The following is a 16,303-nucleotide window of genomic DNA, read 5'->3' on the forward strand; positions in this document are numbered from 1 at the left end:
ACACACACACACACACACACACACACACACACACACACACACACACACACACACACACACACACACACACACACACACACACATACAYACACACACACACATTCATACACCCTCATGCAATCTGCAAATGTTTTATATTATAAGTTTTTTTATTGCAAAAGTATACCACCAGTCAGTCTACTTATATTGTCTTAAATCTAATATTGTTTCTAATTTAATGCCAATTTTTGTTGATATTTATTTTAACTTCTAAAATGTTATTATAAAACAGCAGAAATACACACACAATAAAAAGCATAATAAATGCACTTTAGATTAGACTTAACATCTCATTTAATTTCTTTATCTTTTCCTTCATTATAATTTGCGATATTGTTTAACCCACTGATTGTATTAGTAGTAGTAATAATAATAGTAGTATTAGTCCTGATTTTGACGTTACAGTAGGGCATACAAGAGTAATATACTGTATTGTAAATGTAAAATACATAACATAAATAAAATAAAAATTATTTGTATGTTTTTTATCAAAAAAAAAGTAAAACGGAAATACTTTTATCTTGAAATTATAAATTATATGAATAATTTAGTTATTATCACTACTGTAAATAACTAAAACATGAGTTTGAATATATTATCTTTTATTATTTGAAATGCTAGTACCCACCTACAAACATATGTATACTTAGACAGAGAGAGAGAGAGAGAGAGAGAGAGAGAGAGAGAGAGCAATGATATGGTTGTCTCTCACGTCACTAAAATCCCATTATGTATGTCCACTACAAAAGCAATTAAGATTCTGCTAACTTAACAACAATTAATTTGTGATCAGAATATATAATACATTATATTGAATATAATACAATAAAATACTTTAACTACTGTATAGTTATATATCGTATATATAATTACTTTACAATATAAATTGTATTATATAACAAACACACAAAAATTGTTGTCTTTTTTTAGTGAAAATCCTCTACTTCTTACTTCAATTTGTATTGTTTTAAGTGCAATACATTAATTGTGAATTTGAAAAAAACAAATATTTTATTAAAACAAATATTTTATCACTATTTGATAAAACACAGTAAATCCATGTTTTTCCCAAATGTTGTTTTGAACAACATTACTGAAAATATTATTTTAAATAAAATTTTATTATTAAAAAAATGAAATAATTGCTTGTTATTCAATACAAACAAAATTATTTGTATACAGTATACAAACAAATATAATAATAATCATATGTTTGGATTAATTTTTCCCACTTTTCTAAAAATTCAAATAATCTTAGCAATTGACTTTTCATATATAGTAAATAGTAGTAGTAGTAGTAGTAATAATAATAATAATAATAATAATAATAATAATAATAAGAGTAGTAGTAGTAGTAGTAGTAGTAGTTTAGTTATTTTTTAAATAAACACTTAGTATATAAAATGTGCTATATTAAACTACTAACGCTTATAATGAATATTATTGTATGTGTCTGTATATACAGTATATGTGTGTACTGTATGTGTCAGTGCGCGCTCTCCCATTACTTTTCATGAAATTACAGAATATTCTGTGTGTCTATGCGTTTACGGGTGAGACTGCATTAGAGCACTGGTATATTACACGCTTATACTGTGTATGTTATGTATGTGCACAGCCGGCAATTGAGTAGAGAATCAGAATAACTATATTATCGGTAGTTTTATAGCACAACAGACTACTAGTCCCTAACACTAGTAGTCCTGTGCTCTATCAGTGACTCGTAAACCGTTGTTTTTTATATAATCTTGTTTTCGCTCAACATTTGCTGTCAAAATATTTAACACTAAATTTATATTCACCAAATAGCCATATATATATATTTCAATATATATTAAAAATAAACCAAAACAAAAACTACTGTTTTATTAATGTATAAAAACTTAATATATAAACTAAATGCATTTATTTTTTCAAAAATATAATGCTCGCCAATTATCATCAATGTTTAATAAAATATGAAAACATCAAAATAAACATACCTTAATATTTTAAATAATTTAACGCATAATTTATTATTATTATTAAAAATTTGATATGTTTTTTTATTTTATGTAAAAATATACTTTAAATATCTTGGAAATTACTTTATAAAATTGAAAAAATATATAATTATTACTATTATTATTGTGGAAATGGTTTCTTTTATTTGTGTAACAAAATATGTGATTAAAAAAGTCAATTTACTAAAATAAAAATTTTAGTACTAAATGATGTTTTATGTCAAGTTTAAATAAGTTTAATTTGACAATTGATAATAAAATTATTGTCTCAAATAATAATAATAATAAAATTTTGATTTTGATTATTATTTGACAAATTGATTACTATTTGAAAAGAGTTTATCATTTTTGTTGTTCAAACTTTGTTCAAACATGTCATTGGGCGCCACATTTGACGACATACTGTCCATTATTAAAGACATGGGTTACTATCACTACGACGGCCGCAACTTTACCAGTTTAGAGGGACTGTTTGATTACCTGAACATTACGCCTCCCGCTGAGCCCCAGACGGGTAATGTGATGACTGTAAGCGCTTACTCATTGATTGTATTTGTCTCGCTATTGGGCAATGTATTGGTCTGTAAGGTGTCGCTGGAAAATCCGACCACAACTAACTGTTTGATTGCATCGTTGGCCATATCGGACCTATTGGTCACCGTATTTAATATACCGCTAAACGTGGCCCGTCTTCTACTCGAAGAATGGCCTTTTGGACAGTTTCTATGTTTTTTCGTGCCGTTCATACAAGTGATGGCTGTCTACGTGTCCAGCTTTACAATGGCCGTCATAGCCATTCACCGGTGGTGTAGTGTCACCAGTCGTATGGCCATCACGTCGTGCTCGAAACGCCAACTATGGATAACAATTGTGAGCACATGGACATTGTCTGCACTGATGGCCATACCGTTGTCAATGTACAATCAAACGCAACCGGTGTTCACCTATCGGTGGATCACCCGATGCCGAGTAGTGTACCCGCAGACCAGCTACGATCTACCGTTGCTTTTGACGCTCGAGTGCTTTCTAACACAATATCTCATACCGTTGTCATTGGCCTGTATTATCGTAAGTACAATATATACTTAACTTTCATTTACCAATAAAAATATATTAAAGTATCATGGTTAATTAGTTTTAATTATGTCTAATTATACATTTGTTGTATACAGTGTTGTATAATATTTTCTTAGTATAAGATATTTAGTAGTTGAATAAAATTTTTATATATAAACTAATATATATTTGCGAAACATTAAACTTTTAATTGATTTTTTGGATCAAATAGAAATTAATTAAACTTTAAACTTTTTTTAAGGTTTGTATAGTTATATTTAATTTAAAAGTTAATTTTTATCAAAAAATAAAAAACATTTTATGCTTAAATATATATTTTACAATAGTATTAAGGTATATAAGATATATTATTGTGCATTATAAATTATTTTTTATATATATTAACAATAATATTTAAGTTATACTGTATTTTAATACAAATGTATTAAAATTAATAATCATAATAAGTTTATTAACTAATAATAAATCAATTACAGTAATAGTTATATAATCACATACATGTATATCAATTTACATACTAAACAAAATAGAGTATTAAATATTAAGTAAATAATGTTTGTAATACTTATTACTAAATCCATAAATAGTAGTATCTATTACTTAGAGAACATTAAAGAAATTATTTTAAAATCCAAAAATTAATTAAAGTCAAGTCCGTTGCTAATCAACTATTGAATTGAATTATAATCAAAATGTATAGAAAAATACATAATAGAAAATTATATAATAGTTTACTACAAAAAAACATAATATTATAATAAATCTCTTTTGTTTTATATATTTTTAGCTTATTAAAATAAATAACAAATATTTTTCTTATCATACAAAATATAATGAAATAGACATAAAAACATTATAAAAGATTTTAATTATATTTACATTACGTAATAACATTTTCTATAAAAACCAGTTGAGAATGCTAGAAAGCATAGTCAGAAACAAACTTTAGTGGCATGAATTCGCATAAATAATAAAATATCCCACATTTACATTACTAAAATTAAATAGTCCGTATAAATGATTAAATTTAAAATAATTTTGTATAATAGTTGTTAGTTAGTATAATAATTATTGATGAAAACCTTTAATCCATATGAGTATATTATAACCAAAATTTTCACTGTTTATATAAGTTTTCCTTATTATATAAGAGTCAAATTATATTCAATATATTTATTTACAACAACCATTAGTTCATTTGTTTCATATTATACAATACATATGCATTTTAAAAATCAGTTTATTTTATCAGTTATATTTAGATAAATTAGTATTTTGATTATATCCATGAAAAATAGATAAGTACTATTTCAAGCATTTTATATTTTTGTTGTATATGAATCTAATATCAAAAATTTAAAATTGCATTTTTATATTTTGTACGTAATTTTGTCCATTTTCATGAAGAGATGTCATTTTTATGTTTATCTTTTAAACATTTTTTTCAATTTTCTAACCGAATCTTAATATAAAAATTCGATAAAAATATTGGTCGGACACACGTATCCATTCCAGAAAACAAATTTGTTTGAATGTATTTGAATACTATATAATATATATTTAGACTTTTATATAAAAGCAGGTTTAAGTACACACATACACAAAATACTTAGATTTTAAAAAATTTTCTAAAAAATTTTTCTTTATTACTTTGAATAATAATGTATATGACTTTCTATATATTAAAAATATAATTTTTATAAAAATATATATATTTAATTATAATGTATTATTAATGTTTTTGCTAATATAAATAAATAATCTCACTGTTGGATTATTTTAAAATAAGAAATTTAATATTTTAAAATTAACATTTTATGTGTTTATATCAGCGTTTAAGTTTATATTAGATATTTTATTATTATTGCTTACAATTAGTGATGTTCCGACTGCAAAATGCGCAATTTCTTTTTTTGGCAATTGCAAAATAGCTCAACTAAGAAAGTGCTATTTATATTAACAAGATTTTAATGGTAAAACATTTCTTAACGTATTCAAGATGAATAAAAAATAAATTATTAATAAAAATTTTAATTATATTTACAATAATTGTTACCATCCAAAAATCTTGTTGAAAAAACTAAAATTAAATTTATAAATAAATATTTTTAGCATTGTTAATGTTTATTTTTATACATGTCTTATGCGCGCAATTTCACACAACTTTCCTTAATTATAGCAAGCGAATTACGTAAAATTACCAACACTACTTATAATATATATTAATATTGTATATATATATATATAGTAACAAAATATATTTCTGATATGAATAGTTTATTTTAATAAAATATTTATTTTTCATATATGATACTCTATATCTTTTTGTTATATTTTAATGGAATTTTTTATATAAACATAATTAAACACTATATATATTAATATATAGTTATAGATATAAAGTTTATAATTTCATAAACTTTAATATTTTTAATTCTAACATTTGATCAAATTATTTTATATTAAAAATTAAATAACATATTAGAAAAAATTAAAAATAAAGTAAAAGCTATCAATTTCCTTGAGATATACATTTTATACAAGTAATAAATATAGGTTTTTTTTAATTAATAAACAAAATATATTTTATTTTTAGTTTTTATATTTTTATTTATTTTATTTTATTTGACGATTAATGATACTTACATACAGTACTATACAATAATTTGTAGGAAATGAATGAATTTGTATACTGTTTAATACACTATATTTTATAACTTATAAAATGACTATTAAATGAATGATTCATTCAAGAGGTAATGCATTTTTAGTAAAATATGAATGAATATCACAAAAAAACTATTGAATTTATTTTCTATAAAAATTTCATATTTTAAAAAATAAATATTGTACTGTATATACGTCATAACATAATACTTATAATAATACCGTAATATATCGTATAATAGTCTAATAGTTAGGTTCATAAATACGTGAAATTGAAAAAATAAATAAATTGCTAAAAACTGATATTTTTTATTTTATTATTTTTGTATATATATATATCTAACCTCTTATATATAACTACTATATGAACACTGTATATAAATGTTATTAACTTAATACTAATTATGATTGTCATAATTTTATTTCTATTAACTTGATTATCTAATAATAATAATAATTATTATTTTATTTGAACAGTACGGCAAAATAGCAATGGTAATATCACGACAGGGTAAAATTGCCAATTTAAGAGGTAATGTTTAACCATTATTTTTGTTTTTAATTTTATTTATATATTATTATAGATTACTTATAGATAACTACAATAGATATATAGTTTATTATAAGTGATTATTATTATTATTATTATTATTTTCATTTATTGTTATTATTATATGGTGTAATATAATTGAAATAAATATGGTCCTCTCAAATATTATTAACAGTAACTAAAATAATAATAATATAAATTAATGTTTTTATCCACTAGATAGTAATGTTGTTTAAAAAAAAATTTTATTAGACATTTTGCGCTATAATTATTATAAATTATATTTTTTATGGCGATCGTCTAATGTTATAAAATACAGTATAATAATAATTATTATTTTTTATTTAGTTAATTTATTAATAATATTATATAAATTTATTATGAAATACAACCTGCATTTTGTCATATATCACACTTTTGACTTGAGTTATTAATATTGTTGCAATTAGCTTATGTTATGTCAAATAAAAACATGTGCTTTAGTATATATATATATATATACAGTGAACATTTTTGGAATCAACTCGGCATAAAAAATAATAATTCCTTTCAAATACAACGTTTTATAATATTTGTTGTTAAATAGAAATAAATATGATAACGTAGTTTAAGAGTGACCTAATAAGAATACACTATTAATGCTATGCACACACTTAGACCGTAAAGACCTATAATGAATGGAATGATTGTCTAATGCTATGCACACACTTAGACCGTAAAGACCTATAATGAATGAAATGATTGTCAAACTATTTGTATTTTGTTTAATAACATTTGTTGTCATAGTAACACAAAATATATATATAATTCATATTAAAAAGCCCCGAGTCTTCGCTAGATCATAAGGACTGTATATATATATATATATTGTGTGTGTGTGTGTGTGCTTATGTAGTATTAAATAAAATGATTAATTTATAGATATTTTTTATTTATATAAATCTGTATGTTTGACAACAATTGTATAATTTAAGTTTGTAAATGTCTGTCCAAACTATAAGTAATAGCTTATATTGATTCATATATACGATATACAGTATATACTGTGTATTATATATTATATATCACGGAATCATATAACATACCAATATATTACTCTAAATATATTTATTTCAAATATTGATATTATGGCCGAATGGCGCGTACGACAGTTTAATGTTATGAATATTTCAATAGCCACTTGTAATAGAGAGAGAGAGAGAGAGAGAGAGAGAGAGAGAGAAAATTCGGTAAATATATTCAAGAATATTCTTTATCAGAAAATTTATTTCATTTAGTTTTTGTTGTTGATATAAGTCTAGCGGAATATCGTTTATGATAATTTTGCTTATATTTTTTATATATAATATACTATTTATTTTGTTGCTGTTTATAACTATTTTATACATTTACAATCTATATATTATATATACAATATAGATACTGTATTTTGCACAAAAAAAACATGCAATATACTGTAATTTATGATACATTTTGTTATTTATGATTGAATACAAAATACTTTTACTTTATTATAATATTTGAAAAAATATTTGAGAAAACAAAATACATTGTTTTCAAAAATTGTTTTTATTTTATATTATTATATAGTTATATCATTTATTGAAAAATTTTATTTGACTTATTTCTATAAAAAATATATTTCTATTTGAATATCACTAGAAATGTCTAATATTAGTATTTATTTGTTTACATTTAGAGTGTTGTATGTATTTTTAAAGTGATAATATTGCTTTAGTGAAATAAATGTTACATATTATAGTCAAATATTAATATAAAACCATTTTTATTTTTAAAAAATAATAAATATTATCATTAATCAATATTATAACGATTTTTCAAAACATAAAATAAAAATTTTAAATTTAAATTAATTTATTTCAATATATTGTTTTACTTTATACTTTAATTTTAGTTAACTTTAGACTTTAATTTATAGCCATATATTTTTATAACAAAAATTTTGATACATTTTATTTAGTATATCATACTATTAGCTCATTTTATAATATTAGTTGTTTTTTATAACATTAGATAATTTATAGAAATTTATTATAGAAATGTAATTTATCATACAGTTTATACAATTATACAATATTGTAATAAATGTTTTCAAACACTTATTTTTGTTTAGATCATATAGAGTATAGTTAGTTAATAAACAAAATTAAACCTAATATTACATTAAAACAAAGTTTTTTATAAAGATTAATTTTTAACAATATTGATTTAAAAATATATATATATATATTATAGCTTTTTGTTTGTTTTGTTTTTGTAGTAAAAATATATAAAAGCTAAATGATAAATGAACAAGGTGCTGGTTTGAAACATATATATACAGTATATACATCACAATAGTATAGTTACCATAAAATATGGAGTGTTTTTAGTATAAGAAGACATATTGTGTACTTAATTGACAGTTTGCTATATGTTTCTTATGGGATATCTTTTTCTACACATTTATTACATAATTCTCGATAAATCACATTATTTGTTAACTTTTTTTGTACTGAAATCTATATACTATAATATATTGTACTGTATGTTGAAAATATAATTAAATATTTATTATAGAAAAATGCACTTTATATATTATATAAAAAATTGATATTATATATACTTTATTAATTACACTTCCATTATAGTTCTATAGACTATTAAAAATTTTTACGAAAAGATATTTTAATTTAAAATTGTAATACAAAAGTTCCTAAATGTTAATAACAATTAATAACAATTTTAAAGTTATTAGTAATTATATATTTTCTGTATTATTAATATTTACATAATTTGGAAAAATGTTTATTTTCTAAACTGTAAATACTGTATCAATATAGTAAATAGTTTAAATGCCAACAGTTAAACAAATAAAATTTATTATATATATATATAGTATAAAAATAACAGCATTTATGGAATATTATTATTAATTATCATTTTTAAATTGAAATTTTTATTTATTTAATCTGTGATCATTCACACAATTTTTCAAATGTAATTCTATAACAAATAAAAGGTTGTGTCCGAAAATGTTGATTTAATTATATTTACATTACTTTGTGATAAATAAAATAAATAGTTAACAAAATAACAAATATTTTTATTTGCTTTACAAGCAATTTTATAAAACTGCTACTATAAAATATCTATCGGTGTGTGTGTGTGTTTGCAGCTAAAAATTATTATAAAAATAAACCATTATTAAATTTTATATTGGTTAGTTAATTTATCGATACTACTGTATTTTATAAGTCAAAATTAGATATCGTTTTAGATACAGTACTTACTTGAAAAAATATTTTATTAATGTCATACAAAAAAAATAAAGTTAAATAAATATAACATTTAATAGTTTGACAAATCTGCAAAAACACTTAAGTAATAATCACTTCGAAACATAAATAAATAAAAACAATTTGTCTGATATAATATACTGTACACTATATAAATAAATATCATAATTTTATCTAAAGTAGATAAGTAATTTTGTGACACAAGTTTTTTTTATTTATTAATAGATTGATCTTTAATTATAGAAAAATTAGTTAATATTTGATTTTTTTATGGATATTCATATTTTTTTTGTCGATGGATTCATTGTCAATAAATTAATTTTTATCTATTTATATTAATTTCAGTACTTATTTAAGCATATAATGTATTTCATATGTATTTAATCTAAATTATACTGTTTTTACAGTATTGTATTACAGTATTACATTGTAAACTGTATTACAAATAATACTGTATAATTAAATTGTTTATTTTACTTGTTATTATATTCATCAAAAACATGATTATTTAAGTCTTTATATTAAATATATATATATATAATTTAAACTAATATTTTTTATCTTTTCAAATATATAAATGATTATAATTTTAAAAAGATATTTTTAGATCACAATTTAATTTTCATTTAAAAAACTTATGAAAACCAACTAAAAGGGATTATCAACCAAATGGATGCTTTGAAAGCAAGAGAAAATTAATTTTGATATTAATATTAAGGGATTTGTGTAATATCTATATATAAAGTATATATATGTATGTATTAGAGTTAAGATCCATGGGATTAATGAGACACAAGTCTTTGAAATTATTAGTAAATATGTGGTAACTGATGATATACTGTAGAGTATATAAATGGTAGACAAATATTTAAGATATTAATTTGTTGTTTGTTGTCGACACTGATAGGTTTGTTTATACACCAGTGTGTGTGTGTGTGTGTGTGTGTGTGTGTGTGTGTGTGTGTGTGTGTGTTATGCAACACAAGATTACATTCAATAAATTGTTGCATTTACTTATGAAAGCTAATATGTTAGTTGAATGTATGTGTTTATTATTGTTTGTGGCTTTTAATCATTTAATGCTAATAGATATCCATTAGAGTTTATTAGTGTGTGTGTGTGTGTGTGTGTGTGTGTGTGTGTGTGTTAAATCAATTTATTTATTTGTATAATTTATTAATCATTGTCACTATTATAAGATAAATAATGCAATTGAATGGACAGGTACGGTATATTTTGTCGATAAGGACACTAAACATAATTTTAGATAAACATCGGATCACTATTTGATATTATCTTTGAACATATAATGTCTGGTAACGTAATATACATTAAACTATGAGATATTAAAATATACAATGATTTGGCGAGTTTACAATAAACATTACTTTAGTGGCACAGTTAATACTCTCTCTCTCTCTCTCTCTCTCTCTCTCTCTCTCTCTCTCTCTCTCTCTCTCTCTCTCTCTCTCTCTCTCTCTCTCTCTCTCTCTCTCTCTCTCTCTCTCTCTCTCTCTCTTTGTGACACATAATATAAATAAATATTAATTTATATAAACCATTATTATAGTCATAATATTCCATTATCTAAGACATAATAATATTCCGGTAATAATAGAAAACTTTCAAAAATTCTTAATATGCAATAATTCAAAATTATAATTTATATATACGGTATAAAGTATTGCATATTATAATAATTTATCGATAATTTAATCGATTGTCACAAATTTGATGACATTATTATTTTTTAATACTATAAATCATTAATAATATTAATACTATCGATTTTTTCTAATGTACTAACTTAAACTATTGTTATAGTTTTTCAATTTATGAAATTTATTCAATTAATTGATTTAAATATATTTTTACAAATATTTTGTGTATGTGTTTTTATCTAAAATACTTTAATTTAATAGATAAAAATGTTATTAAATTTATGGTTAAACTGACATTTTTACGTCTCAAGCCATAAAACTTAATACAAAAAAATAACAGTTTTTATTTTAGTTAATTTAGTCGAATATAATTAATTAGTCACAAAACAATAACTTTAATGACTAAATAAATTTCTAGTTTAAAATTGATTAAAATGTGCTTTAAATTTACTAATGTATTATTTTTAAATTAATTATATTTATAATAATTATTAATAATTACAATAATAAATATGCATTTGCTTTATAAATGTGTACTACAAATAAATTGGAAAAATGTATTAATATAAGTAATAATAATTAAACAGTGATTTCCAAAAAAAAATCTGGATGCATTTTCTTGATTGTGTCACTACATTTATAGTAGTTTTTTTAAAAAAGTTTGTTAGCTTATAAACGTATATATAAACGACAATGAAAATAACCATCAAAAACATCCGGGTTCAGTTTCATATATTATAGAAGCTTAAAGCCATTAAATACTAACAAAAGTGCAAAAAATATTTTCTAATATAACCACTTAAATTGAAGTTTTATTTTTCATGTATCGGATGTATTGGTAACAGTAAATGAAAAAAAAACTGTACTAATGTTGTGTTAGTAGTCTACTCAACAATATATATATAAAAAATTGCTATTAAATGATATCTTAAACCTCTGTTTATAAGATAAGTACAGTTTTTTTAAACCGCAATTATGAACTATATTTATAAATTTTTAAAAGCATTTTAGATAAATATATAAAATATATCTCTATATCATACTGTATAAAAATATATTAGATTCTATATAAAATTATATACTGTATTTTTATTTTACAAAATACTTGATTTTATAAAGTGGTTCCCAAATTGGTAGTAACAATTAAATTTTATTATAAATATATACGGTAAGTTTATATACAGTATGCACTATATACTTGTACATATGTGTGTATTGTAATTTAATTATACGCTATATGTACAATACTTTTTTTTATATACATAACTACTACTGTGTAAACATTTTATATTTAATTATATCTTAATATTTTTCTTTCTCTTATTGTTGACAATTAAATTTCCAAGAATTATATTATAAAATATTATTTTATACAATACTTTACAGTGAATTTTATTTTGTTTGAACCTTTAAACAATATTTGATTTAAAATTTTTCACTACATGTTTTTCAAATATTTTAGATATTTTATTTACTAAAACTGTCAATCATACAATATATTTTAAATTAAAAAAGTGTATAGCAAAAAGTAAAACTTTTTTTATTTGATTTTTATTAATCAATTTATCAAATACTATACTATATTATTGTTACACAATTTTTTGTTATCTATCATATATACTGTATTAAGATATACACTTATAGTTAATATGATTTTTAAAATAGATTTTTAAATTTAATTTTGTTATTCATTCAATGGTCACATATTGGGTAAACAAAATTTCAACTATCATATGATAATTGTGTTGATTTTAAACTTGAATTTATATTACACTAAATTTGATCGATAAAATAAGATATATTTAAAATATTTTTGTAAAATATAAAAATAATGTTTACCCGTATTTACTATGATTATGCACAATGTTTAACAAATATATTATATAAATAATTTAATATTTTTAATTTATTTAATTAATTTTAAAAATAGGATCTATAAATTCAGTATTTAAATAAAATTACATACTATTAAATTGTTAGTATATTATCATTAAGAGCCTTTTCTAAGTAAACTATTAAAAACTTTTATTAATTTAAATTATATTAATTAACAAAATTTTAAAAATAATTTAATTTAATAGTATTAAGTCATTAAGTTTAATTCATTGATATATCATTTGTTATCTATTTATATTTTATTTGTAAATGTTTATAATAAGCATAAACACGAATAATAGTAAAATTTATTGACAACGACAATAAAATACCACAAAAAATATATAATAACTTCTAACAAAAAAAATAATTTATTGATTATTTTAGCCGTTTATCTAATAAACATCCGGTAGATTTAGAAATTCTGATTTGAGTGCCCATAAATCACTACCACTGCACTTACTCACCCACTTACACACACACACACACACACACACACACACACACACACACACACACATACATACATACACACAAAGATATACAAAACGATTGTTCAAATATGTTTGACATATTAAGTGTGTATATGAATGATAAAACATTTATTGGTAAATACACATCACTGTCAATGATAAAGCGTTTAGATTTAAATCATTTTTTGTTTTGTTTAAACATCATTTGCTTAACAATAACACTCGGAATATTCCTATAATATTAATCATCAAATTGCATATATTGTAAACATAAGATTGTATAAAATTTATATAAACGCGATAATAATCACGTATTTAAATAAAATCAAACGGTTATACATAGAAATGATTGATGTTTTAGTATATCAACAACAAAAATGTAAACAAACAGTTAAATATTGTATTTAGCTGTCTATAGATATATAAAAAAAATTTCATACATATATATGTTTATAAATATTGGTATATATTTTTTATCCGATAAATATATGTACAGCTCTGTGTTGTTGATAATACAGTATGTCTACTATATAAACATTATTATGGGGTAATATAAACCATAATTTACTTTATAAAACATTGTGTACATGTTTACTATAACGTCATGCAATATTGCAACTAAACAATATATGATATATATATACTGTATATATAAATTACAGAATATTCTTAAATTATGAGTTTCTTGCCTAGGTAATATCATATATAAATAAATATGCAGATATAACATAACATATATTTTTTTAATAATATTACACGATTTTGTTAAGACAGTAATTCAAAAAATAAAAAACTTAATAAAATTGAATCGTTATTTGTAATGATATTTTGAATTTTTATGACACATAATAAGTATTACTATAATATTATATTTATAAAACAGTAATTTATTACTTTTCTACATTTTCAATATAATGATATTATTTTATGTTGTTATAGATTATATAGCATATCGTAAAATAATATAATTTTCTAATATAATATACTGTATAATATACAACATACTGTATTATAGTCTATAAATTATAGCTAATTGAATACATTTTAAAGTAGTTTATTTTTATAATCAAATTATGATAATATAAATCGATTGATATAATTTGGTCCAATTTTTAAAATGTAAATATTATTAAATAATTTTATAAATTTATACTTATATAATCATAAAATATTAGTATTGACCAATTAAATAGTATGGTTAAATACATGATCAAAATGTTTTTATTGAATAATGGATTTTTAAGTCTCATATAAACTTCAATTATGTTTATATCGATAGATCACATATCATCAAAAAAATATTTAACTGTAAAATCAAAAAGTTTTTAAAATGTTTAAAATGTCTTTTATTAATTTGTTAAAATCATTTGATGTTTATATTGTATTGATATTTGACTCACATTTTTTATTTGATATTTGATATGTTTGTTAAATTATTTCAATTTTGACTTTTGTATTCACAAAATAAATAATATATTGAAATATCAATCTTTTAGACTCTTGAATCTCTTTCTCGTGATATCTAATTTAGTGTTTTGTTTTTATATAAACAGTTTAGTGTTATATTAAATACGGATATATATATATATATAATATTATGTATTCAATCAATATCATAAGTTTAATGACAAAAACATTAAATCAAACATTATATTATTATTATAAGATATATTAACCAATCTTTATAATGTATAAATACTTTACTCTATTATACAATCCTTAATGATTAAAAAGCTTTCAACAAATCAATTAATCACTATTTGCCAGTTATTATCAATTTGTAACAAATGATACGGTTTTCCGCTACAAAATACAACTTCTCTTATCAATAAACAATTATATTATTGAGAAATAAATTATAAACTTTTCATTGTATATAATCTGAGCTTAACATAAAATTTAAGTTTTTGTATATTACCTTAGATTGTGGTTAAAAAATATAACTATCATTTATAATAAATACAGTAATTTAATATCTATTGAATTTAGTATTAAATACAATTTAATTTATACAGTATTAGTTTAAACATTTAAGCTATTTATCATATATATTAGTATATTATATACCGTTTATAAAATGTTATTACTAAACGATTAAATGTTATTTCAATTCTTATAAATTCAATAAATACTTTCAAATTTGAATAAATTATAGTTTTTAAGTTATGGATTAATATATCTTTATTATATTTTTACGGTAAACTACAAATTATATATTTACATACATTGATTTTTACGGTATTAAAAATACAGTTAAGTTTTTTAATGTTTAGATTTATAGATTTATTTTTAGAAAATTTTACAAAAATAATATCATGATTAAGCAGAAAAATATATAATATATTCTATTTGTTTAAATTGATTTCAATTTTTTATATCTAATTTATTAATAATATGGTATAAAAGTAAATATATTTTCCAATTTTAAAAAGATTAAATTTAATATTTAATAATCAATTGAATCATACTTTTATCGTCAAGATTTATAAAAATAATTTTATCTACAAATTTACATTGATTTTTATTTTTGAAAATAAGTTATTTTCAAGCTTATATGGACGTTTATTATTAATATAACCCAATATTTTTATACAAAATGTATATTTAATAGTCATAGCCATATCAAACACATTAATTTTTCTTGAAATTGATGGATATT

At 20.8% G+C, this 16,303-nt stretch overlaps 1 protein-coding gene across 1 annotated transcript in view; it reads left to right on the forward strand.

Annotated features, from left to right (window-relative positions):
- The first annotated feature begins 2,443 nt into the window (after window positions 1–2,443).
- LOC128958210 (G-protein coupled receptor 83-like) overlaps window positions 2,444–16,303 on the forward strand; it is a 32,862-nt gene continuing 19,002 nt past the window's right edge. Inside the window, exons 1-2 of the mRNA XM_054304026.1 lie at window positions 2,444–3,110; window positions 6,264–6,318. Of these exons, the coding sequence (XP_054160001.1) occupies window positions 2,463–3,110; window positions 6,264–6,318 (703 nt within the window). The 5' untranslated portion in view covers window positions 2,444–2,462. The remainder of the gene's footprint in view (window positions 3,111–6,263; window positions 6,319–16,303) is intronic.

Source organism: Oppia nitens, unplaced genomic scaffold, assembly GCF_028296485.1.
Source record: "Oppia nitens isolate AA-2021 unplaced genomic scaffold, nextdenovo-longstitch-racon4-pilon3 scaffold3_pilon_pilon_pilon, whole genome shotgun sequence".
NCBI classification, from domain to species: Eukaryota; Metazoa; Arthropoda; class Arachnida; order Sarcoptiformes; family Oppiidae; genus Oppia; species Oppia nitens.